This window comes from Giraffa tippelskirchi, chromosome 14 (genome assembly GCF_054371585.1).
Source record: "Giraffa tippelskirchi isolate mGirTip1 chromosome 14, T2T-mGirTip1v1.2.pri, whole genome shotgun sequence".
NCBI classification, from domain to species: Eukaryota; Metazoa; Chordata; class Mammalia; order Artiodactyla; family Giraffidae; genus Giraffa; species Giraffa tippelskirchi.
Window position 1 is genome coordinate 19,075,001 of NC_137288.1, and position 25,868 is coordinate 19,100,868.

Genomic DNA, 25,868 nt, shown 5'->3' on the forward strand with positions numbered 1-25,868 from the left:
GATTAGAAGGGAAGATCTTACATATAGCCAGATTCTACAGGAAGAATATTCTAGCTCCCCAAGAGACACATGGAAAGCTGACAGTATATTTATGATGCCAATTAACCCTTTATCAGTCATTCAAAGCAACCATCCTTTGGTCCAGTTCAAGATACTCCTATGGTTCCTCAGCGGTAAACAGTACTTTTTAAAATTGAAGGGGAACAGCAAACCAAAATAATTTTCTAAAAATTCATATATCAGACAGCAGCATTAAACAATGCTTGGAACTGTTCTTCCCTGGCACTCTAATACTTAGACAACAAAGATGTTGTACTCATTCTTGGTAAAATGCTAAAGCGAGTGGCAGCAAGGAGAGAAAGGAGATCTGGGGATGAGTGAAAATGAACAGTGGGTATGGAGATGGACTGTACTGAAACAGAAACCACTTACGTGCTTGGAAATAAGAAAAGGACCTAAGAACTAGGGGCTTTCCAGGCAGCGCTAGTGGTAAAGAAGCCCCTCCAATGCAGGAGACACACGAGTTCTTCCCAGGTTCAACCCTGAGTCAGGAAGATCCCCTGGAGGAGGCAGGGAAACCCACTCCAGTGTTCTTGCCTGGAGAATCCCATGGACGGAGGAGCCTAGAGGGCTACAGTCCACAGGGTGGCACAGAATCGGACACGACTGAAGCGACCGAGCACACACACACCCAAGGACTAAGAAGTAGGAGAATAAAATCCATTACTCAACAGTGTATATGTGTGCTTCTTTTTTTAATTGACAGTTCCCTGTCCAATGCACACTGCCGGGCCAGATGAACTGTGTCTGGAAACGCAATTCTCACATCTGTTTTCAACGGTACCAGTTGCATGTGGACATCTGCAGTATGACCATGTAACTGTGTGTCCTAATCAGTTGGAACTATATATACTGCATAAAGTTATACGGCACCAGTATTAACCTGTTTCCATTACAATCACCACAATCAATAGCATTCCTAATTAAAATTATAAACAATGAAATGCTCTTAAAAATAATTCCCCATGGCCAATACCTATGCCCCTTGATTCTGAAGTAGTCACTCGCTGCCTACTAGGTTCTCTGTCTCCTCCCTTCACTGCTTAGTTCACAGTCCAGAAAAGTAGGAAGACAGACAGACAAGGAAAAAAAAAAAAGTGATGGAAAGCAGAGGGAAAAGCCAGCATTCAGCAGGGGGCAGGGCACAGCTCTGCGATCTGGCCCTGGCCATCTGTCCCTTGTCCTCTGCGACCCTCCTTGGGCAGAGCTGGGGTCCCGGCAGCTCCTGAACCTGCCGTGCCCCTGGCTGAGCATCCCCAAGGCCCTGCCTGGGATGCGCCGCCTCTGGTTCCCTGGCTAGCCCCCACTCACCTTCACAGCAGTGCTACCTACCAGATGAAACATCTTCTGAATCAGCAACAAGATTCAGAAAAGACTGGGCCATTTCTCTGCTTGAACTTTCTCCATCCATTTGCAGCAGGTATTGTTTTGATCTTTTCACCCTAATAACTAACAGCACTGGCACATTCTGATGATCCATAAATACTTAATATTTAAAAAAAAAAATTCCCCGCTTCACCCTATCTAGCCACTTAAACTCCAGGAATTTCTTGCAGTGTTCTTAATATCCTGCACTATTCCATACTTCACTACTTTTGCTCTATTGTTCTCACTAATAAAAAAATGTCCAGATTTGCCTTGTATATAAATACCTCTGCATCCTTCAAGACCCAGCTCAGACCTGTGCCCTCAGGGAAGCCTTTCCTGGCGCTCCCCAGCAGAGCCGGGCACCCCTCCGCTGTAGACCACCGTGCCCTGCTCTTAACGTCTGCCTCCGAGTCTGTCTCCTACCTGGAGCACATGACCACAGGGCCCTTGCACCACCTGAGCCCACTAAAAGAGGAAATGCTCAAGAACGTGCCCCATGGAAAATGAATGAACACTTCAATCATGATTATGCTTCCCTCCTATCTACATTTCCAATGTCTCTCACTCAGTCTCGGACAAATCAAAGAGCAAAGCCCTGCGGAAAGTAAAGGACTTTCAGAAACACATGAACAGGAAGAGGGAGGGAGAAAACAGGCTAATAATAATAAAAAGAAAACACAGGGCAGGCAAAAACGAGGGGAGTAGCTGCCCTCCTGCATTTCACTCCCGGGAAATAATAAAGAATTCCCTGATTCCACAATAGGTTTGTAAAGTCACCATGGAACGTTTTAAAATACAAATAAAGCAAAAATTACTTAAGTCACTGAGATAAGACTTTTTCACTGGAAAAGACCTTAGAGACAGAGGTCAATGTTTTCAACCATGACACCAACAAAGGACAATGTGTATTCTATTGCTATTTTCTTACGAGTTGATCTATACTTAGTGCCTTGGAATAAATCTATGACCCAACTCTTTGAGGCAAAAGTGCAAGAAAACACTTATCATGAAAGAGGAGCACAGGACGTGGTTTGGCACAGAAGCTCTCGTCTCCCTGGGAGGACACACAGGGGAGGCTTTCTTCTGCTTCTTCTCCATTAGCCTAACCTTGCCCTCAACACTCCTGGGTTCACAAAACGGCTCACCGGAAAATCTCCTATAATCATATCTGAGAAACAGTGTGATTTATTTTAATATAATTACTATGGTATCTCTTAGATTTTCAAAATAAAGGTGATTTGTTTAAAAAAAATATAAAATAACATCCATTCACTATTTAAATGGTATTTCAAGGGCTTCAGCATCAGAAAAATACACTAACAGTGTAAGTGTGGTTATTCCTCACTGACAGGGAGAGAGACAATAAGCATTACATGGGAATTTGAGATTTTTCAAGCTAAAGGCAAAAGTATATCATTAAACAAAAAGCATTAAAGTATTATAGAGATAAAGCACGTAATGTGTCCTGTATAATAAGAGTACTTTAATGTTAATTTTGATTTTTACAAAACTGAGAGATGCTACCTTTTATATTGTTACAAGCATTACGTGTGACACAATATAAAACAAATCTTTTCTATCTCTTTTTTCTATGTCTCCTTAACCAAAACAATCAGCCAAACGAAAAGCTTATTTTCTTTGGATACATCTGTAGATATGATGGCTGTAATTAATTGTTCAGCTAAAAATGCAATTCCATGGAGCTTTTAATGATTTAGGTATACACAGCTTTAGTTCTCAAAGCAGACTAAAAATAGTGATTTTAATTTATTCCTGCTGCCTACAATTACCCACAACCATGTATTTTTAAATATTTCCAGCCTATAAAAATTACTAATTTTTGCCACTTGTGTTTATCTGCATTTAGACTTTGATTTGGATAAATTAAGCTCTCAAGTGTTCCTTGCTTTATGAAACTCTGCATGTTGTACACTTCAACACAAATAAATGACTTGTACCATTAGAGGTTTAAATAATGTAATGTACTTCATGCTCAGCCTGAAGCTGGATTCCAATGAAGTTGCTAATGCACGTAATGATTAAGTGTAACTCAAATACTAACTGTGTTGTTGAAAACATGACAGGCAATAATTTGGTCTATTATATTCTGCCATTTAATTGCCTAGTACAGACATTCTCTGACATGCTATGAAGCAATGATTTACAATTATTCAAGCTGCAAAGGTCAGAAAGTGACATTATAATCATCTACATAGAGATCCCTTCTAATGCACAAAAACTAGGTAATGCCACACGCACAAAAAAAAAAAAAAAGAGTTTTACTGCATTAGTAACTTTCTATTTAAGGTTTCTTAAGCCAACTGAGAATAAACAGTTCATAAGCACATTAATATACAATAGAAAATGTCTAGAATCTTTCCATGAACCAGAGATGACAGATTCCATAAATGTTCTTATTCCCTCCTGATTAGGTAAGTACTACTCAACTGTTTAACTCCATATACAAGATTCAAGACTAGATACAGGGAACGCAGTCAGAAAATTACATAATCCCTAAATCATGGATACTGGGGTCTTTGTGAATAATGGCATAAAAATTTAGGCTTCATCTCCCAGGTTTCCTGAAATCACAGGCCACTTACTAATTTTCTAATAACTCTTTTTTGTATTAACTAGTAAGGAAAAACAAAAACTAAAGATGATCAATTTTACCCCTCACTCTAATGGAAAGACAATAACATCTTCACTCTTTTAGGTATTATTTCTGTCACACTAACATGTTCAATTTGTAACCACTCGAGCACAATGAATCAACACATAAAGAACAACGAGGAAAAGTAAAATTATTTAAAACAACTTTTTAATATGAGAAAAGTGAAACAGAGAGAGACCAGAAAAAAGAAAGAGACTGAATACCAGAATGTTAAAGCAAAACACAGTGCAAGCAGTTTTTTAAAATAATGTAAGTCTGAGAAAAGCAGAAAACAAAAGCAGCTAGGGGCTGGAAGGAAGCAAGTACAGTTATCACACTCTAGAGAAAACAACCTAGGGAGAAAAAAATAAGTACAAATTAAAATTAGTAACTAAAACAACAGATATAACAAAAGCAAAGAAATAATGAAAAGGTACAGCTAAAAGGAAGGAAACAGGGATCTACCATTACTACCACATAATTTACCTCCACCACTAAAAATACTTTTACTTTCAAGCCTACCATCTGTACAATGGGAGTAATAAACATGAGATGAACAGTCTCGTGAAACTGGAATCAACAAATGAAATGGATGTTAATTAAGTATACCCTAAACCACAGCACTCCATAAATACCATTTATAATTGAGAGTATGATATATACACGTGTGTGTACAAACATGGAGAAAAAGATTATCAAAATAAATTTAAATGAATGTAACAAAACATAGTTTCCATAATGATGTTCTTAAGCCACTAAGATTTTTAAGCTCTTGACTACCAAAAAATAACAAAGGTAAAGATCAGGGACTTATTAAAAATGTGTCTATTTTTTAACATTTTTAAATGTTTTTGAACATATGTTTAAAACATATGTTCCCAACAAAACTATTAACTTCTATATAAGGTGCTTTGTATTATTTTTTTATTTCCTCCCCCACTAAGCCCTATGTCCAACCCGGGGCACATTTTCACTTTAACTATCTATCATTTATAGTTAATTAAATATAAATTCACCTAAATTCTATAAAATTCCTCTTGAGGTCATGCTCAGAAGTAAGAAAAACATTAAGGAACTGTAATTCAAAAACTGCTCCTCCTAAAAGTGAAAGTAGAGTGAAAGGCTTTTAAACGAGTTATCTATAACATGTTCTTAAAACAGGAAGTTCTGAGCAATACATTTTGAAACCTATACCCTGACATAAGCATGTAAACCATGGGTCAACAAAACTTAAATCCTGAGCTCTGAATCCTAGCCAGCATTAGAAATTAGACATCTCAAAAAAAAAAAAAAAAAAAAAAAGAAATTAGACATCTCATACATTCAGCTTCTTCTGTCAAATAACTTAAACCCACGATAAGCTGTAGCTAAGATTTGCTGATGAAGGGAAGAGAGATGTTAAAATTGAGCTTAAAAATTCAAAGATCAGTGTAGGTTCAAACATGAAAATTAAAAGTTTAAAAGGAAGTCTTTATTAAGGGAGTAGCTAATGCACAATCCTTAAATTAAGTCTTAGTAAAAAAAATATATATATATGTATATATATGATACATATTTGCTGAGCATCTAAAAGCTTCTTAAATAAAAATATGAAAAAATCACATAAATAAACTATACATTAATTCTCAGCTCAATGCAACAAAATGCACCATTTGTTGTTTTCATCAATTTCACCATAAAATATCAGGTTTTTGTCAAGAGGTTACTAAGGAAAAATAGTACAACAATGTGAGTAATAATTTCACGGTAAAAATGTGCCTGCCCCACTGTTTTCATATATTATAACTCTACCAGAACTGTTTGAAAAACCGCTTCTTTCTTACAACTCAAACAGTGAAGGGATTATTAATAAAATTTTAAGACAAACACTAAGATGCTGACTATTGAAGAGAAGAGAGCATAGGGCAGGACCTTCTGTTTGTGACAAAATTAGAGAGTTAACGCTCCTGAAAGATCACTTCACCTCTGAAAGCATGGTTTTTTAAAAGGTAAAATTGATAGCAATTAAAGCTAATGAAGAAATGCAGCATGAGCTGCTTATGCTCAGGAACGAATGGGTCCACCGAGCATTTCTAAGATTATTTAGCCATCAATGATAATGAATTGACGTTGTCAGTGATGTGAATGTACCAGTGCTCTCCACTGCCACTGATCTGATAGCCAGTTCTCATTTTGTTCATGTTTTTGACTTTAATTTTTAACCTACATCCTGCTCTATCCCTTTAAAACACACGAAATACAGAAAAACCTATGGCACTTTTTCTTTAGCATTGAAGGGTATTTCACTCACTACTGTTCTGTGTCAACTACACAAACTCAAGCGGCTTTCTTCAGTTTACTGAAATTCTTCAGAACTTTTAGCTTCACTGTAAAAATATCTACCCCGTACAAATTATTGTTATGTGACTTTTAAGTCAAATTTTACATAAACAAATTAAGAATTATTATTTCTTGGTCAAATAAAATTCAAGCTACTGTAATTCTAAGAGATACTGTTTGGGAATCTAGATTGCTTTTTCCACATGTACACACACCCATGTAGACCTCTATGATAGCAGCATAAAACTCAACATATCTACATGTACTTACAATTCTACTTGGGAATCTACTTGGGAATCACTGTATAAACCACAATGCAACACGTCAGTCGTACATTGTGAGCAATGAGCTAAGCAAGCATGCAGTGCTCAAATCACACACCCAGAGCCAATCGGTCAGGTTTGTTTCTGACACTATGTGTGTCGGAAACTGCTCTCTGAAAGTCTCTTCTTCTCTTCCCAGGTCTTGCTAACACTAATAAAAAGGAAATGGAATATCACGTTTCTAATAATACAGTATGCAAAAACTGTTTATTTATTTCCCAGAAATGAGGAAGAAACTGGGTTTGGTTTTTTTTTTCCGCCAACTTATAGCAAATCTTCACCACAGTCTGGGCCTTCCTCCTTGCTATAATTCACATGGTAAAAACAGAAACGAGATATCTTTTAAAATTCCAAGACCTGGAGCAATTAAAATGCACCATTTGGCACTCGACCCTTGCAGCTAAAATCAGTAGCAACAAAACTCATTCTCCCACTGATCTTCAGGGGGCTTTAGGGCAAAGGTTCATCTTCATTTACTTTAGCTCCAAGTCACTGAACCATCAATTCTGCCAATGAATAAATCAGACCATGGTTAATAAAACTGCTTGCAAAGTTATTTGTAAAACTATCTGAAGGGTCAAAAAATGCAACTGCATCCTGGGATGAAATGTACCGTCCATTAAAAAACAGAAGCTGTTTGTGACTGAAAAGGTATTTACACAGTAGCGCTAACCAGAAGAATCTTCCACTGAAAAAAGAAACCTAATATAACATGTGCACATCGCATAATTTAATCGAATCTGAAGTGTTTTGTGAACCAACCATAAGAACTGCAGGTTTCTCAGGTTTCACATAAAGTGTTTTTATATGATGCACTTATTAATTCATTTCTCTAGCATAATAACATTAAAATATACTTATAATCAGAAGTAAGGTATTAAAAACCCAGCTCTGAATGTCCTATGATATACCATAGATGTCATGGCATTTTAAAGCCTTTTAAACATTTCTGCTAAATTAATTAGTTTTACATTAAGGCGTCTCAGTGCTTCCTATTAAATGTAAGACATTTGAGTGACAATTAAACATTGTGAATGATTCTTTAGAGGAAAGAGCCATTAACTAAACCAGGAAAACAAGTTTTGAAATAAAGTTACACAAAAACAGACTTTATACACTGGTTTTATAAGCCTCAATAATCAGTTCTCCGAAATGAAATCTTTTTCTGCTTTTTTCCTTATAGAATATGTCCAATGGATCCAAAGAACCATTAATGCGATTAAAATTAGAGCAGTATAGCAAAAGAAAAAAGAAAAAAAAAAAACATACATATACACTCCTAAAGCTATATTATGTATTTTTTTTTATGTCTTTAAATGGAATTTACAGTTCTCTCTGGCAATGTGAATGAACATCCTATAATTTAGTCAATTTACAGATTACAGGTTCAAATTGACCTTGTAGCCCATAAAATTGCTCATCTTCAGTACAGGATTAGAAGTGGGAGAAGAATGTCATAACTGTGTTTAAGGAATTTACCATAACAATGGAAAGGAGGATATGCATGCATAATTCTAGCCACTCTTACTCATATCAGTTTTGAATCCTGAAACAATGGATATCCTGCACGTGCTTCCTGGTTCACCACGGTAGAGACGGTTTCAGTTTACTCACCCACAGACGTGACACTTGTATTCCCTCATCCCAAGGTGCCTTTTGACATGGTTTCTGGCGTCGCCAAGCTGAGCTGTTGCAAAATGGCATATCTTGCACTTGAATGGTTTTGATCCTAAGTAAATTTAACATAAAATATGATTTGAATTTGAATAAAACATTACTGATAGTTTTAAAAGAGGCCTAGATCTTAAATCTTACTTATGGTCTAATTGCAACTTTCTGTCCCCAAAATGGAACACTTGCATTCCTTTCTAACTTGAACAGACATGCATTTCATAATTATTCCACCATGTTTCAATGAGTATTTTTAACTTTCAACAACATTTCTAAAATTTAAAGTCAAAAGTGATACACTTGAGCAGTACTAAGTATTAACAGATAAGATGAGCTAAATAATTTCAAATATTTTTCTTACAATTCACAAAAATAGCTTTTAAAGTCACTCAACATTTTAAATGGAACATTTTTAAAACATAAATGCTTATAGAGTAGCTGATACTTTTTAAAATATATTTATTGTTAAGTAAATTTCTCCGTGGCCACATCCTGGTTCCCTCATATTTCTGCAGCTTTGAATTTATTCATATTAATAATGGTTTTTCAGATTTTTTTCCTGAAATTTATCCCAAATTATTCCTTATATTACTCTTAATAGCACACAGTATAAGAATATACAGTGGATAAATTATTTGCTTTTATGATCATTTTAGAGCCAAAAATCGGTGATGATTCAGCAAATCAGAAGAACTGACATTTTGGCTATTATTGACTTCAAGAACAAGTATTTCAACACAAAAGGCACAGTACCAACATTTTTTTTTTATTTCATAAAGAAATAAGATTAACCTATACTCAAACATGAGGAGATAAAATTATTTCAGAGTCCACAAGCTTATTGTCGGTAATAGGTAGATTCTACCTGGCAAATAGGTGCTAATAGGTCATCAGTACCCATATTAACAAGGAGCAACACTTTCAAAGTGTAACATGAATATATCATTTTCTAATTCTAACCTTTACATCCTCAAATAAATCAATCAAAATCATGTTTTAAAAATCAGTTTAAAACTGTTACAATGTTTCCAAATTTTTCATAGCATATATAGTACCCACTTGGTGAAGTACCTCTTCTAATAAAGTCAGACAGAATGTGAAATATGTGGACTTTAATAAATACACAAAAAGAGCTCAAATAAAAAAATGCAATAAATCATTTTTGATCAATGGAACTTGGTGCAATGCCCTTGGGAAAAGAAATCCTCCCAGAATACTTTGTTGAAACTGAAGCAGTCAGTAAAAAATTTTAGAGTCTTAAATTTCAATTTAATTCCCAAAAGCTGACAAAAAAAGTGAAGCATTTAATTTTAATCTTCTCACAGAAATAAAAAAGTCAACAGTACTAAGCACAGGCAGACAAGGTTGAATATTTCACAGTTCAATGACAATGAAGCCAGATCTCTTAATACTTCCATTTCTACTCTGAGAAGTAGATGTAAAATATATTTAGCACCTGAATGGTGATACCTAGTCAGCTTTATATGTTTAAATGTCAAAAGCAGGTTGAGACTGCAGCTTACAGCAATCCCAATCTATCAGTCACATTAGAAACTACAGTTTATTTAAATGATTCTGAAGAAACTAAGCCTATCACTACTTGGAAACATTTCATCTCGACAGGGAATTCTATAAAGGGGCTTGTGAAAGAACAGAGGGAGAAGAATCAATTACCTGCACTTGAAATTACACTGCATTAAAGGTAAGGTAATTAGGAAATTATTAATCAACAAGAACACCAGGGCTCTAAACAAAAAGATAAAGCTCTCTCAACACGTGTGTTACAATTTTGGTGAAAGGATTCAAAGTATCCTGTGACTCAGGCCCTCTAGTGCCGCCCCAGGAGTGCAGACATAGACCTTCGGTGCCCGCAGCCTAAGGCAGGCACATGGCTCCCTGGTGGAGGTTGCCGTTCCTTCGGGTTTCAGCATCGCTGCTGGTGTGCTGACAACACCTACATAAGTCACCTTGCTGACTGTTTTCATGCAGAAATCATGGAGGCCCTGACTACTTTCTGTATCTTACGTGCAGAGGAGACGTATTACCATCTGCTTTCTGGGCCATGAAAATTCTAATACTGGAGACTAGAGGTCACATTTTCCTGTACAAGAAAACAAGAAATGTCCCCACTTTTTTCCTAACTGATGATGTTTCCATTTTTAAGCTTGCCAGGCCCAGCCCAACATGAATCCAGGCATAATATTTATCAGGCAAAATTTGTAAAACCTCATATTTTTAAATTTGTTTTTCTTTTAGGCTTCCCTGGGGAAGACAATAAAAAATCTGCCTGCAATGCAAGAGACCCAGGTTCAACCCCTGGGTGGGGAAGATCCCCTGGAGGAGGAAATGGCAACCCACTCCCGTATTCATGCCTGGAGAATCCCATGGAGAGAGGAGCCTGGTGGGCTACAAGTCCATGGGGTCGCAAAGAGTCAGACACAATTGAGTGACTAACACTTTCACGTTCACACTTTAGGCATATTGAAATTATTAGATACATATTTACTAGAAATAAATAAATTACTACTTATTATTAAGTAGTCCCATTCCTTGGGACAGCATTACCATCAGTAGTTTGTTTGTTTTTGCTTTATTTTTTTAAATTTGGTCTGTGAGGTTTTCTGAAAGGGATAAATGAAGAGGGTCTCTAGCCTTCTGGCAGCTTCTTACAATTTTACCTAAAGAAGTCGAAAGACTTTAATAGCTAAGCCTCTCCTCAGGCCTGCACTGGCCTTCCTCAACTTCAGTCATGGTGAACCCCTATGCACACGCGGACGTGACACTTGAAAAATCACAGGAAGACTAGGTCTTAGAGAGTCAAGTAAGACGAATTCAATCTATCACCTAAAGTTTCTCCACTTCACAATCTTCCTGACACTGAACACCTCCCCCGTTCACCTGCTTATTCCTTCATTACAAACAGCCCTGAGCGCCGAGGCCACGCGGAGCTCGGAGGCGAAGCCCTGAGCAGAACCGAGCCCCGGGCCGCCCTGCGCTGGAGGCGGACACGCGGAGTCTCCCTAACCGCCTCTCCCCACGCTGACCGGGCGGCCACACCATCGCTCATTCGGAGGCCAACGCTACCAGCCCTGACGTGAGAACTTTCAGCGAAGCCACCCGCTCCCATCTTCCCACGTGAAGGCAGCGCCAGTGGCACCGGAGGGCAGCTCGGAACAGAAGGCGAGGGGCTTCAGACAGCCTCCGGGCCTGATGCCCTCCGGTGGGGAACTAACGCTCCCGCCGCCGCGACGCGGCGAGAGAAGGCAAACCGCCCTCCCTGGGTCCCTGCTGTGGGGCCAGGCAGACACTGCTCCTCTGCTCGGGCCGCGGCCGCACACCAGCAAGTGCTCGGCAGGCTTTTCCCACAGTCCTTGATGACCAAAACTCATTTATTTCTTCTAGTGCTGCTTTTATCGTGTTAAGGATGGGAAGAAAGGGTTACATAAAACATATAGTAAGTCGCAAAATATGAAAACAGCGATTGGAAGAATAAGCCCTCTTCCAGTCAGCCATTAATAACCATCCCTCAATGACTATCTCATGGATATAAGCAAAGAATCGGAAAGGCAATTCATTCTAAAATGCCCCAAGGGGGAAAAAAAAGTTGGACTAAAACCTGGAGGGCAACCTCCCCCCCAAAAATGACTTGCAAAACTGAAATGCGGGCTGACACTGGGTACTCAGAAACACAGCTTTTTTTGGTGCCTCAGAACACAATAAAAATGCTCCTGCTGATAAGCCCAACACCAGTTGTTAAAAAGTATGCTAACTTTTACTAAATGTTACAATCAATGATGTAACTTATATAAGTAGGGTTACTTTGTCATATATTGATAGTTACCTCACTTTCACATCCACATTAACTTGATTTTAAATGCAATTAATACATATAGTCAAGGAAGACTAATGGACTACATTCTGCACTTAACCTGGTGGACATTTTCAAATGGCACAAGTGACCAGTGCAAACCTATTTTGCATTGTAAACGACTAAATAAATCTTAATGGATTAAGAATGATCAGCTATCAACACACAAGGGAAATTAAGTGCTGAAATGCCTACATTGATTATTTTAAATTATTAGCCTTACTCTGTTCTTGAATTTGTATGCTTTTAGTGAGCTTTAACACATTTACAAGACTTATTGACTATAATTACAAGAGAATTCAAGTAATGGACACATCAATTATGAGCAACATGTCTTGACCAGACAGTTGCATAAAGAATTCTAAAAAGAGCTCCATTAGCATCTTCTTCTTACTTTTATTCAGTTTTATCTGCCTTAAGAGGGCCTGCTAAGAAAGTACCTATTTTCTGCACATGTGAACTGAGCCTAGTTTCTAAAAACCGTATCATTTCAGGAACCGAGCAATAACATGATACCAACAGAGATGATAATGATGCCAACAAATAACTGTATTTGAACTTATTCCCCAACAGTGGTTCTACTGCCTGAGTAGAGCTGAGATCAACAGTACAATGTGTATATTTACCTAGATCAATCTTCTGCTGGTGGCCCTGTCAATGAAAAACTTTTATCTATCTTTAATCACCCTCAACTTCAATGTTTCATACTCTTTTGTCTGCCTCCTTGTAACCATGCACTAAGTTTCAAAAACTGCATGAATCTAAAGTATAGCTTTAATAATAAGCCATTATTTAAAAGTACAGTAAAATAAACCTTACAGTTTTAATGAAAATATGTTCATTGAAATGTGAATTTATTATTCAAATCCACTCATAAATTCAACCATGGAGACAGAACTTGTCTAAGCAGAGCACAATGATTTAGAAAAGCTGTCTATTTAAAATAAAGACTGTATGGCAGGTTTATAGAAACAGTGCAGTGAATTTTTACATAAATTTAGAATAGTGGCTTATGTATTTTCCACCAAAAAAAAAGTTTCAAAAAGAGAATTTCTACCTAAAAATTGAACATTTAAATGGAACACTCCATGTGACAGCACAGAAACTAAATCAAGTGCTACCTCCATGAAAACCAAATCCCCAGGATGTATTAACTTTGGAAAGTGTTGACTAATTTTGATCCTTGAGAGCAGAATCGTGTTGCCTGGGAGTTAGCACTTTGGGATATAAACTATCTGGCAATGGATACACCTAAATCCCTAAAACTGTAAGGAAATATTCATATCTCATTCTTCAAAAGCCATTTAATAGGTCCTCTGAAACCCAAAGTGCCACTGAACAGACACCCTGGAGAACCAAACACTTAGGACTTAGAGACAACTGAAAAGCTGTGAGAGGTAGGAATGTAACAAAGGCATCAGAAGGACTAGGCTTTCTGATCAAAGTCATCGGTCAAACAGGCTGCTTTTGGAATCACTAAGGCTCAATTAATAACCTGCAGAAATGTTAAGTGTCAACCAAGACCAGGGCCAGGGGGCAGCAGGAGGTGAGCTGGGTGGGGGCCGTCAGGTAGGGGCGGTAAGGATTCCACGTTCGGGGGAACCCAGGTCCCCACTTGAGCACTCCCCCCAGCCCTGGCGGGGAAAGAGGGGGCGTGGACCTACCTGTGTGCGTGCGAATGTGCGCCAGGAAGGCCATCGAGTTGCTGCTGCGACACATCTTGCCACAGTACTTGCACACGTTGCCCTGGTTCTCCTCCCTCTCGCGGTTGATCTGCTCAGTGTCCTCTACGATGTACTTGTTCACCTCGCGGAGCAGCTCCTCGTGCTGCCCTTTGATGTGCAGGAACAAATTCTGCTCCGAGTCAAAGGGCTCTGTGCACTTGACGCACTTGAAGGTGGCGCCCCCCTCGGGCAGCTCCTCCACGCTAGCCTGCTCGTTCCGCATGTGGCCAGCGCTAGCCAGGTGCTGGTGGAGGTTGCTCTCCGTGTAGAAGGACTTGCCGCACAGCAGACAGTGGAAGTGTTTCTCCTTCGTTGGGTGCTTCATGGCTATGTGCACGTTCAGGCCGCTCAGGCCATCCGCCAAGAAGCCGCAGTCATCACAGCGAATCCGGCTAGACTCCGCAAAGGGACTACCATCCGGTTTCTTCTTTTTCACACCTTGAGCACAGTCCTTCAAGGGCAGCTCACTCACCCTCACGCCGGCTGCTGCAAGCCCCTCTTGAGACTGGTCGAAGAGTTCCCCGTCTTCAGGGTTCTTGATCCTTACTATGGAAGAATCAAACCGGCCGAAACTGTACACAGCCTGCCCTTTATCATCAATACTGATTATAGTTTCATAAACATCATTGTTGTCCATGGTGCTGTCAGACGCTGGACCATCCTCTTCCAAAATCATTTTAGTTTCATGTCGAGAATTCATCAGAATCTCCTTATTCTCCAGAACGGGATCTTCCAGAACATCTTTCAAGTGCCCTGAACTCTGCACGCTTCCAGCTCTGTCCTGATCACTGCTCCCCAGGTTGAGGGGTTCTCCAGGAGCTCTCAGCATGGTACTCTTGGCTGGGTGCTCTCCATCTACAGCTCTGGGACACCCACGTTTGCCAAGGACTTTATCAGCTTTGTCTTCTGCGTTTCCTTCATCACTCTCGCCATGTGTGTTTGGACTACTGATGTCATTCAACATACTGTGCTTTTTCTTTGCTGACTCATGATTCAAAGCTGAGCTTCCTGAGTTTTCGTTCTGAAATTTGCTTGGGGAGCCACAATTAGAAGAAATACTAAGGGGTACCATCTCCTCTGGTTTTATAACTTTGTCCTTGGCAAGGGGCTGCTGGAAAGTTTCACAAAAGGAATGATCTTCACTGAGATTAGACTCTTCCTCAGTCTCAGCTTCTACAGAGTCAGAAGCACAGAATACCTTGGACATATCTAAACTGGTGTTCGCATCCAAAATAGAGCAATCGGCAGCATGTCTAGATTTGAGAGCTTCAGAGGGTTTGTCTGAAATAATCTGAAATTCCTCAGAATTCTGTTGCTGCTGCCCTTGGGGAACAATGATGGTTTGGGGCATTTCTGAAGAACTGGCTTCCACGTTAGTCGAGTTCAGATAAGACTGCCTCTTCATCTTGTGTTTTTCTGTTGCCGCATGCCTGGTCATCTCCCGGCGAGTCACAGCATAGTAATCACACGCCATGCAATAAAAGGCAAACTCTCTTGTATGTTTCCGTTTTACATGCAGCTCCAGAGAAGCGGAAGAGTGCGCCTTAAACTCACAGCGCGTACATCTGTTTTCACCTGCATTCGCATCATCTCTCTGGGGGCACGTGTCACCCTGAAGGTCCTCTGGATCCACAGAGGTTTGCTCCTTTTTCTCAATAAGGTGACTGCCGGTCTCCCCATCTTCAGGGTGAAAAATGTTCTCAACTTCCACTTCCACTGGATTCCCTTGCTCGACTAGTGGCTGTTCTGAAATGGAGGTGTCTGCTTCCACTGGGGGGTTGGCAGGTTCATCTGAAACTGCCACACTGGCGTTCTTCCTACCGGCGTCAAGGTTACTGCCTTCAGGGCCAACAATGATATCTGAACTTTGTCTTCCACTCGCTTCGATTTCTACACGTCCTTTATGCTTCTTGGTGGCACAATGACGTTCCATGTCTCCCTTGGTTACGGTGTAATACTTACAGACTTTGCATAAATAACTGTACTGGTGACTGTGCTTTCGTCGAATGTGAACAGTCAAGTTCGTGATACTCGAGGCCAGGAGACCACAATGTGAACACGTCCGTGAGATGTTGCCTTTAGGTCTCCCCCTCTTTGGAGTGGGGGGTGGAGCTAATTCACCCTCTTTGGTAGTGACACCGGACAATGACAGTTCCTGGGGAGGCAGGATGCTCTGGTCGAGACAGGACTGCTCTTGGAAATGCACCCCTTCTCCGTGGCCTTCTGTCCTTCCATTCCCGGGGACAGTAAGCTCTTCTTTCTTGTCATTTGCACCTATGCAGACCCTGTCAATACATTCCTCAAAGCTTAGGCCAATGTTATTTTTCTTAGCATTTTCAAGATGCTTGCTTCTCTTAATGTGTTTCTCCATTCCTTCTTTGCTTAGGGAATAAAGATTACACGCTTTACAAAGAAAGTGATAGTCTTGACCGTGGCGGAGCTTTATGTGTCTCGTGAGAACAGTGGAAGATCTTGTTTTGTAAAAACACTTCTTGCACTGAAACTGAGGCTTACTCGAATGCCTCGCTTCATTTCCGTGGCTTACCCTGGACTTAGCTGGCTCTTCCTGAGCTGCTTTTCTGGCCTCATTCACAGAAACTTTTGCGTTTTCTGATTCTAAAGTACTTAAGGGGAACGTCTGTAAAGCCGAATCACCATTAAATGACTGAGAAGTCTTTGGTGGACCCAAAAAGTGAATGTGCTTCTCAGTTGCTTTGTGCTCCTCCACGTCTTTCTCGGAGGAGAAGAACAGGTGGCAGGGTGAGCAGAGGAAACCCATACTGTGCTTCTCCTTCATGTGGCCTCTCAGGTCCACCTCGTTTGGGGAGGTAAATGCACAACACTGGCAACGCAGGCCGCAGGCGGTCTGCTGATGCTGGTGGTGGTGCGCGTGCTCCTCCACGTCCCTCCTGGACGCGCTGGAGAAGCCACACGTCTGGCAGTGAAACCGCAACTCGTCTGCGTGGCACCTTGTCACGGGGATCTCCAGCTCCGCCCTGCTTGTGGCTGTGCGGCCACAGGCCGAACAAGCGCACGCCACCTGGTGGTCGGCAGCTGGCCTCCCCGCCGGAGAGGCAGAGGCGCCGGGGAGATGCGCGTTTGTCCTGTCCTGCTTCGGGGCCTGGGTCTCCGGGGGCGTCACGCACGAGGCCTGGGCGCCGCCACGCGGGTCCCCGTGCTGAGGCGCCGACTCTGCATTGCTCGTTTTCATCCGTGCCCTCGAGTGCTTCGAATACAGCCTCTGCGCTTCGTTGGTGCCCCTTTTACTAACCCCTAAGAGCGCGCACCTCTTCTTCGTCTGGCCCTTCAAGGCGAAGGCACCGGCGCGCCGTCGGAAGCCGCTGCCCAGCACGAGGAAGCCGCGCTCGGCCCTGGATCTTGAGGCTGTGCTGAGGCCGTGGGCTGCCTGGGGCGTGTTTCTGCTGGACTCCAACCTATCTAGGAGCCCCTCGGAGGTGACGACCACGCCCAACTTCTTGCCCTGGTTCCCGGCCACGTCGTGGGACGTTACGTTTTCTTCAACGACCTCCACTTTCTCTGGAGAGGTGTTCCTGGACGGCCTCATTTCAACCAGCAGCTCGCTGCCGCGCCCGCTCTGTTTAGAAAAGCTTCCTCTGAAATCTCTAAATGTGCTCGCTCCAATGCTCCGCAACGCTTTTGAGTCGCCGTTCTTGGCTACTGGCCTAGATGCTCTCGGCTTTGTGCGGCCAGCCCTCACTCCCACGGGACTCGGCTTCTTGGGCAAAGGCTGTTTGGTTAAGATCTGTACGAACCCTCCACGGGCAGCGAGGTTCTGCCGCCGGAGATGCGTTTTGCCGAGACAGTGTGCGTTTAGCAGGTTCTCCTCAGCGCACTGAAAGCCACAGAGCTCGCAGGAGAAGGCCCTGGGCGGGCCACGCGCCTGCCCGGCGTGCCCGGGGAAGGCCAGGCCGCCGTCCACAGCAGGGCCACAGGCCTGGTCCTCCGGCCGCGGCGAGGGGCGCGCAGCGTGCTTCTCCGCGTGCGGGCAGGAGGCGGGCGAACGGGCACGCGTGCCGCCCTGCAGCGCCACGCCCGGGCCCCCGAGGGGGTCGTTCCCGCGTATCTCTTTGGGGGGCAACGGAGGCTCCCCTCCCGAATCGAGGAACGCCGTCGTCTCCCAAGCAGGCTCCTTCTCAGCGGCCGTTTCCCCCGGGCTCGGGCGGCCACTCAGGAGGGACCCCGCCCCAGTCCCCGGCAACGCGACACCCGCTCCGGGGCCTGCGCCTTCGGGGATCCCTGACCCACGGGTGCCCGGCTCTCCCGGCCGCAGGGGCTCAGCCTCCGCTAGTTTCATTCGCTTGGAAGCGCGTTTATTTCCGTCGTCCTCTGGGACGATGCAGTCCAAGTCCGAGGACTCTGAAAAACCCCTTTTGTTTGTGGAATTCTCGGCGGAGTCCGGTCTCTCATCCGATACGGGCCCACGGTCCGCACCGTGGGATGCGCTGTGGCTCAGGTATTCTGCCTCCTCGTTTACAAGGTCACCCTCATCGCTCCCCAGCGTCTTCCCGGGATCCATCATTAATAAAGTGCCAGCGAGCTTCTGTGTCAGCGGTGGTCACTGGGCTCTCATAGCCTGTGAAGAACATAAACGCAGTGTTACACCTTTGAACGTACAGAAAAGACAGACGTCAGCCTGAAACTCAACATAAAGTGACAGGCCGGATGAGAAATATCCCAAAATCAGCCTCAACATCTCCTTTACATTGAGATGGACTTGATCACGTGCCAAGTCCTTCATGAAACGAACGAAATCAGACTGGGCGACAGCATGTCACCACACCGCCGACTCAGGGAGCATTACTGCAGTAACTTTGATGGAAAAGTAACTTTCAACCGGCTTACAAAAACACTCCCATGTTTTAGTTCTCTTTACTGGTCCATTTCAATTTACTACTTAAAAATAAAAGAGAGAAGCCCTCTTTTCAAATTACATTTCAGTGAACTCCCATTCTATAAAACATTTTAAACAAAATCTGCTATATGAGTCAGGGAGCCAGCCTTCCCCTCTTTGGTTTCCCAACAGAGGCCAAAGTTCCAGTGTAAAAAGAGAGGTAACAACTGCTTCACCCCCTCCTCCATAGCAGAGTCCTCCTATGGTCCTTCTAAGAAGATCTGAAATCTGCCAACATGGATACGCTCATCACACACGGCCAGGCACACTCAAGCTCTGCCGCCAGTGAACGCCACTCCCATCCCAGCTGTCAATCACCGATTTCTCCATCTAACAGCCATTTTGTGTTGTCTGAAGGTTAATGGCAAAGAGAAATGTCAGTGATAGACTAGAATTAATGAAGTAAATTTTAGGGGGAGAAAAAAAATTTTATTGAATAAAATGCTTTAAAATCAATAACATTGATTTCATTTTTCATTATGCTATTTAATTCTATTAAAACATATCATTTTCCATTTACTTTACACCATGATTGGAATTCTCAGCCAAACGCCATTTGATTTGATGTTAATAAAATGCCATCAAGTATTATGGCCTCGAAGCTAACGATAACTATTTTTAACTATTTGTCCTTTTTTTTTGTAACAATGACAAACCAAATGAAGGCTGTTGCTCTGTCTCTGCTAAAAGTAAGGACTATAAAATATATATAATGACACCAAAACCATAAGAAACAATACAAAAAATTAGTAAATTAGTCTTTATCAAAATTAAACAATTTCAAATGACATTATCTTCCAAAACCACCAAAAAGAAAGTGAAAAGAGAAGCCACAGAGTAGAGAAAATGTTCTGCAAATCAATAAATATAAACACATAAATCCTCTGCCAGATACGTTTAACGAATATTTTCTCCCTTTCCATTTCATAAATGTTATCTTTTGATAAGCAGAAGTTTAAAATTTTGATAAAATAAATTTTTTTTCTCGTTCTGGCTATTTATGTGTCTAGCTTTCTTTCTATCTCCCGAGCTAGAAGGTAAAGGCCTGCTTTATTTTATCTGCTCACATGTCCCAAGAGCCTAGAACAATGCTAAGTACACAGAAGGTTTTAGAATGAACAAATACCTCATTATGAAATAAGAAGTATCTCCTAAGTGTTTATTGATGAAATGAAAATTGTCTGAGATGTCTTTCACAATAGTCTGGGAAAGGAGCCTAGCGAAGGCTATGTACCTACATGCTAAAAGCTGAGTGACACTCACATCCTATCCATTTTCTATGTGTTTGCACACATATATGCTTAAAAATGTCCATAACAGGAGTTATTTTTAAAAACCTTTTAACATGTAGCCTAAAATGATGCGAATTCCTTTCAGTGAGTCCTTTCCTTTCCTCCTCTTCCAAGACCGCTGTGGCCCACAGCTATACCACCTTCACGACAGACACTCACAGGCGTACATGCACACAACACACAAACACCAAACACACGTGTCTATTCAATGTTCCACAGACGGCGCCTGACTCATGCGTTTGTGAAGATAGAAGAATGACTATATTAATATGCAGAAGCAAAATAATGAGGTTCTATTATCTTCTATATAATGGCTCCAAAAATTCTAGAACAAAAGGAGAAAATGTTTCAGTATTTGCTATTTCCCAAATGGCTTTCTAAATTAATGAAAGAATTCAGCATCTCATTATACAAGAAACAATAACAAACATTCAACAAATAGATGGAGTTGCCTAGAATGTGAAAGGAACTCTAATGATACAAAACACATCCTTTCCCCTCAGCAGGCTCATATTCTACTAGGAGCCATGTGACACATGTGGAAAGGAACTCTGATACAAGGCCACACAGGATCACGTGTGTGATATAAACTAAGGTTCTTAGTTTAAATAAGAACCTACAGCACTACAAACAGGCAAGCAATCCTACTGCCAAGCAGACTTTTTGGCTAAAAGACCAGAAACATCATTTGAGCTAAACCCCAAAGAAACAAAACTTTTTTTTTTCTTTTCTTGAGGGGGCAAGTAGGAACAGTTAAAACATTTTAAGTAGGAAAAAAAGGGATTAGCAAAGCCACAGAACACACCTGATAAGCATGCAAGACAGGCAGCAGTGCAGCCAGCCACAGCTCTGGCTCTCTACTGCGGGGCAACTCTCTACTGCGGGTCCTCTGCCAGGTCCTCCAGGCAGAGGACCGTCCACCACATCACAGGAGGCTCTGAATTAGCAGCTGGAACTCATTGAGCAGTGTCGATGGGAAGTCACCAAAACGCAGCACTGGTTCAGGAAGACTCAGTTTTCAGTATACAGGACATATCACAGGAGGAGAAAGTCTAGAGGCAGAGAGCATTCTAACTGCTTTGAGTTATAGGGCCTGAACTGGAATGACATCAGTACTCATGAGTCCAAAGTAAATATCTTAGAGTGACCGAGAGGGGACTCGATGGAAATGAGGACACTTACACACATATAAATTTAAAAAGAAAAACCTTCATCAGAAAGATTATTAGGTTATTATAGCAGAACTCAAAAACCACCCAATTGGGAAAGTTCAAGGACTCGTTTCTGGAGGCAGACTGAATTCATCTGCTCAACACTTACTAAAGTTGACCATGTATCAGAAAGCACATCAACCCTTTGTGAACAAAGCAGAACAACAGAGCAGGCGGGGCCTCCCTGGCATCACTCAAGGCAGGATCCCTGTTTTCTCTCGAAGTCCTAGTCCCTGTGCTCACTAGAGAAGACCATGAGCCTCCCGTTTCCTCCCACAGTAAGATTCCGAAATTCAGAAGACTTAGTAGGAATTTAGACTAACATAATGAGATGTATTATTAAGCCAAATCTTCTCAAAGCAGATGGTTCCTATACAAATTGATCAATTACTATTCAACACAACCACACATCCTCACTGTGCCAGATTTTCAAATCTGCAATTCCATTTATAGTTTCTACTCTCACTCAAATTCTCAAATAGTGGTTGTTCCTTAACTAAAAAAAAACAAAGTGATCTTCAATTTTACCTATATGCATACATACATATATACTTATGTATATAGTGATCTTCAATATAGTGATCCTTGGAAGAAAAGTTGTGAACAACCTAGACAGCATATTAAAAAGCAGAGACATTACTTTACCCACAAACGCCAGTCTAGTCAAAGCTATGGTTTTTCCAGTAGTCATGTATGGATATGAGAGTTAGTTATAAAGAAAGCTGAGCACCGAAGAATTGATGCTTTTGAACTGTGGTGTTGGAGAGGACTCTTGAGAATCCCTTGGAATGCAAGGAGAACCAACCAGTCTATCCTAAAGGAGATCAGTCCTGAACATTCATTGGAAGGACTCATGCTGAAGCTGAAACTCCAATACTTTGGTCACCTGATGCAAAGAACTGACTCATTGGGAAAGACCTTGATGCTGGGAAAGATTGAAGGCAAGAGGAGAAGGGGATGACAGAGGATGAGATGGTTGGATGCCAACACTGACTCAATGGACATGAGTTTGAGCAAACTCCAGGAGTTGGTGATGGACAGGGAAGCCTGGCGTGCTGCAGTCCATGGGGTTGCAAAGAGTCGGACACGACTGAGTGACTGAACTGAACTGAATATAGTGATCTTCAATTTTACCTATAAAAAATTATTAGCTCACTAAGAAACTCTCCCAAAAGAAAATCCCTCTTAACTGAAATACTCTCTGCTGAGGTTTAAAAAGAAAAGAAGAAGAAAAAAAAAGATGCAGCAAAAAAATCAAAACATTCATATACTTTTTAAGAACAATAATAAAACAAATCAATAGCAGCCTTCTGATGACACCTGGTGGCCATTTCTCACTGGAACTATTTTCAGCATTTTTAAAGAAGCGTTTCAGGAACCAGTAGAGAAACATAACCGGTTTTTCGACCACTTCATATGCTCACTTTCCTGTGGGCAGCATGCATGAAGTTTTCCCCTTCACTGTCTCCCTTTGGGTTCCCTCTCCACTCACTGCATCCTGACCTCGGCTCTCTCTCCATCCATTCCTCTCCTGGGCTGAGTGTAAGGCAGGTGAGCCGGAGCGCAGTCTCGCCCACACTCACGCACGCTCTCCCACTAGTACGGTGAGGCCACTCCCCGAGGAGGAGCCGCTCTGTGCCCGCCCAGGCCATCTCACCCTTCACCCTTCCGGGACCGACCCAAAGGCCACCATGAGGTTACCACGCGCCGGCAGCACGCCACAGGTACAGTCACAGTGGGGACATGTGTGTGGCAGCCAGGCACACACAGGCACACACAGAAACTCCCCAGAGTCTCTCCCCCTTTGTCTTCAGGCCTGGCAGGACGAGGCAGGGCAGGTAAAACGGCCCACAAGCCTGCTCCAAGGCAATGGTGACAGCTAAGGCGAGACCAAAGGGAAATTAGTGGACTACTCAGATCTCTTCCTTAACCTACTGTTGTCAACTGGACATTTTACTGAAAATACATCTCTTACCACTAGACTATCACTAACTGAATACAATACCACCACGCCCAGGTGTTGTCCATTAACGAGAAACTCAGAAGCATTAGTTGCCATTCATCAATTTCTGAGACCACAAAATAGACTACTGATGCTGACAAAAATATCACTTTCTATGAAAATGCTTACAAGTTGAATAACATCTTCCATGAGAAAAGAGTATAACCTAACACCCTAAAAACCATTTACTACATAACACTGGAGGCAATTTACCACAAATGGGTGTGTAATATAGTTGTGCTTTATTCACAATTGGACCAGAACATGAACGCCTGGGTCCGATAACACCCACCTCCTCACTGTCCAACAACTGGCTGCAAGGCTTTCCTCAGTTGTGTTCATACACTTGTACCTTTCCCCAGTCAGATAAATACATGTGGTGCTTTAAAATGAGGGCACAAAATCCTGACACTCCTTAAAGGGTGGAGCTAACCCCCTCCCCTTAGTGCGGCCTGGCCTTGCTGACCTGCTGGGAAGGGACAGAGTGGAGAGGAAGTGAGGGTGTTCACCTCCTGGAGGCCCCGTGCCTGCGGCGCGCTCCCTCCATTGCCCTCCATCTGGGGGAGCGGGAGCCCTGCTGAACATACACCCTGCAGCTGATGCTGGGGTCGCTTGGGGGTGGCGGGTGGAGAGGAACTGAAGCCTCCTACCCAGAGCCAGAAGGAGCAACCTCCGACAGCAAGCGAGCAAGCTGTCCGTCCGGAAGAGGCTCCTCCAGCCCCAGGCGAGCCTTCAGATGACTGACTGCAGAAGCAGAAGGCCCCAGCTGAGCCCACTCCCAAACCCCTGACCCACAGACACTCACTTGAAGCTCCAATGTTTTGACGTAATTTGCTGCAGGGCACTAGACTACTGGGAAATCCCATGGACAGAAGAGCCTGGCCGGCTACGGTCCCCACGGCATTGCAAGAGTCAGACACAACTTATCAACTAAACAACAACTAGTATAATGCCCATTCTCTCTCTCCCACCTTGTCAGGAATAGATACAGCTCAAGCACACCCCTTCTGTATATATATTTTACACATAATTTCCTTTTCTGTATGCTCCAACCTTTGAAAGGAATCTTCTGTATTAGCACCAGAGTATTAAGCTACTACACAGGAGGAGGTAAACAAATGTTAAGAGAATTACACTCTGAAATGCATATCAAGACCAGAATTCCTGTCAAACATGTGTAAGAAGATTTTAGAACTTAAGACAGTGACATTTACATGTATGCCTCTCCCACTACCAAAATCAGATCATTACAATGAAAAAGCAGTATAATAAAATCAAGAGTTATTAAAGAGATGAGGTAGAGTTTTAAACTTAGATTTGTATAGAATAAAAGAAAAGTCTTAATGTTTCCGAAAGACCTGCTCGTGTTAGATGAAGGTTTTCATTCTCATAGGCCCCTAGAATTATCGGTACCAGAGACCTGCCTCAGAGCTAACGGTAACCATGACCTCCTTGCCAGCTAGACTCGGGATGATAGCAGCCCACAATCTAACATTCCCCCAACCTGCTGAGGTGGCCCATGCAGTAAACACATAGAGAGCCACAGGTCATCAAGGCTGGATGCGTCACAGTCCTGGGCCCGGAGACAGGTAACTCCCTCACCACTAGCAGGAGCTCAGGAGATGCAGGAGTCTCTCACCACAAGACCTGTGCCTGGTTAAGCTTCACCTTCAAAACATCTCACACGCACGTCTAGCTTAATCCTAAAGAGAACCTTCCCAGGAGGTCCAAAGACACACTGAAGACAAGCAGGCAGAACTATGTGCTCCTGAACCCAAAGGTCAGAGTAAGGTCAACTATCAGATGGAGAAAAAGGTTCTCACTCAAGTCAGAAAAGAACACTGTTTCTATTCCAGGGTGAAAGTGAAAGTGTTAGTAGCTCAATTGTGTGGGACTCTTTGCGACCCCATGGATTACAGCCCTCCAGCTCCTCTGTCCCTGGGATTCTGCAGGCAAGAATCCTGGAGTGGGTGGCCATTCCTTCTCCAGGCGATCTTCCTGACTGGGGATTGAGCCTGGGTCTCCCGCACAGCAGGCAGATTCTTTACCATCTGAGCCACCAGGGAAGCATGGTCTGTTTCGAACATCTGATTCTGTGTGCAAGTTAAAAAACAGAATATGTCTGAAGTTTTGATTGCATAAAACAATCACTAAAAAGTCATACTAAGAGGGAGAACAAATAGATCATCATCCCTTTCATTAGCAAAGATAGTCACCTTTCCAACACTGCTCATGAAGACGTATTAATACCAACAAAAAACAAATCACAGGACAAAAATAAACTGTAAAATTGGCTCAGCCTTCTTACTTGGCTATTTCTTTTTTTAAAATCTTCCTACACTTCAACTACTATTTTCCAAATACGTTAATTTATCTAGTAATAAAGTTAATTTTATGACTATCTTATATCAACCATCTCTGACAAATGTACCTTTTGTAGCATGAAAGATTTTATCCAGAAAGTT

General features: G+C 42.2%; 1 protein-coding gene across 5 annotated transcripts in view; it reads right to left on the reverse strand.

Annotated features, from left to right (window-relative positions):
* Positions 1–25,868, reverse strand: part of ZNF407 (zinc finger protein 407) — a 380,413-nt gene that overhangs the window by 337,180 nt on the left and 17,365 nt on the right. For all 5 annotated transcript variants that reach the window (XR_014074896.1, XM_081562834.1, XM_081562833.1 and 2 more), the window contains exons 2-3: positions 13,927–18,580; positions 8,338–8,452 (exon numbers count right to left, since the gene is read on the reverse strand). Coding sequence is in view for 4 of the 5 variants with exons in the window: in XM_081562834.1 (XP_081418960.1) it covers positions 8,338–8,452; positions 13,927–18,526 (4,715 nt within the window). In the remaining variant the exon portion in view is untranslated. The remainder of the gene's footprint in view (positions 1–8,337; positions 8,453–13,926; positions 18,581–25,868) is intronic.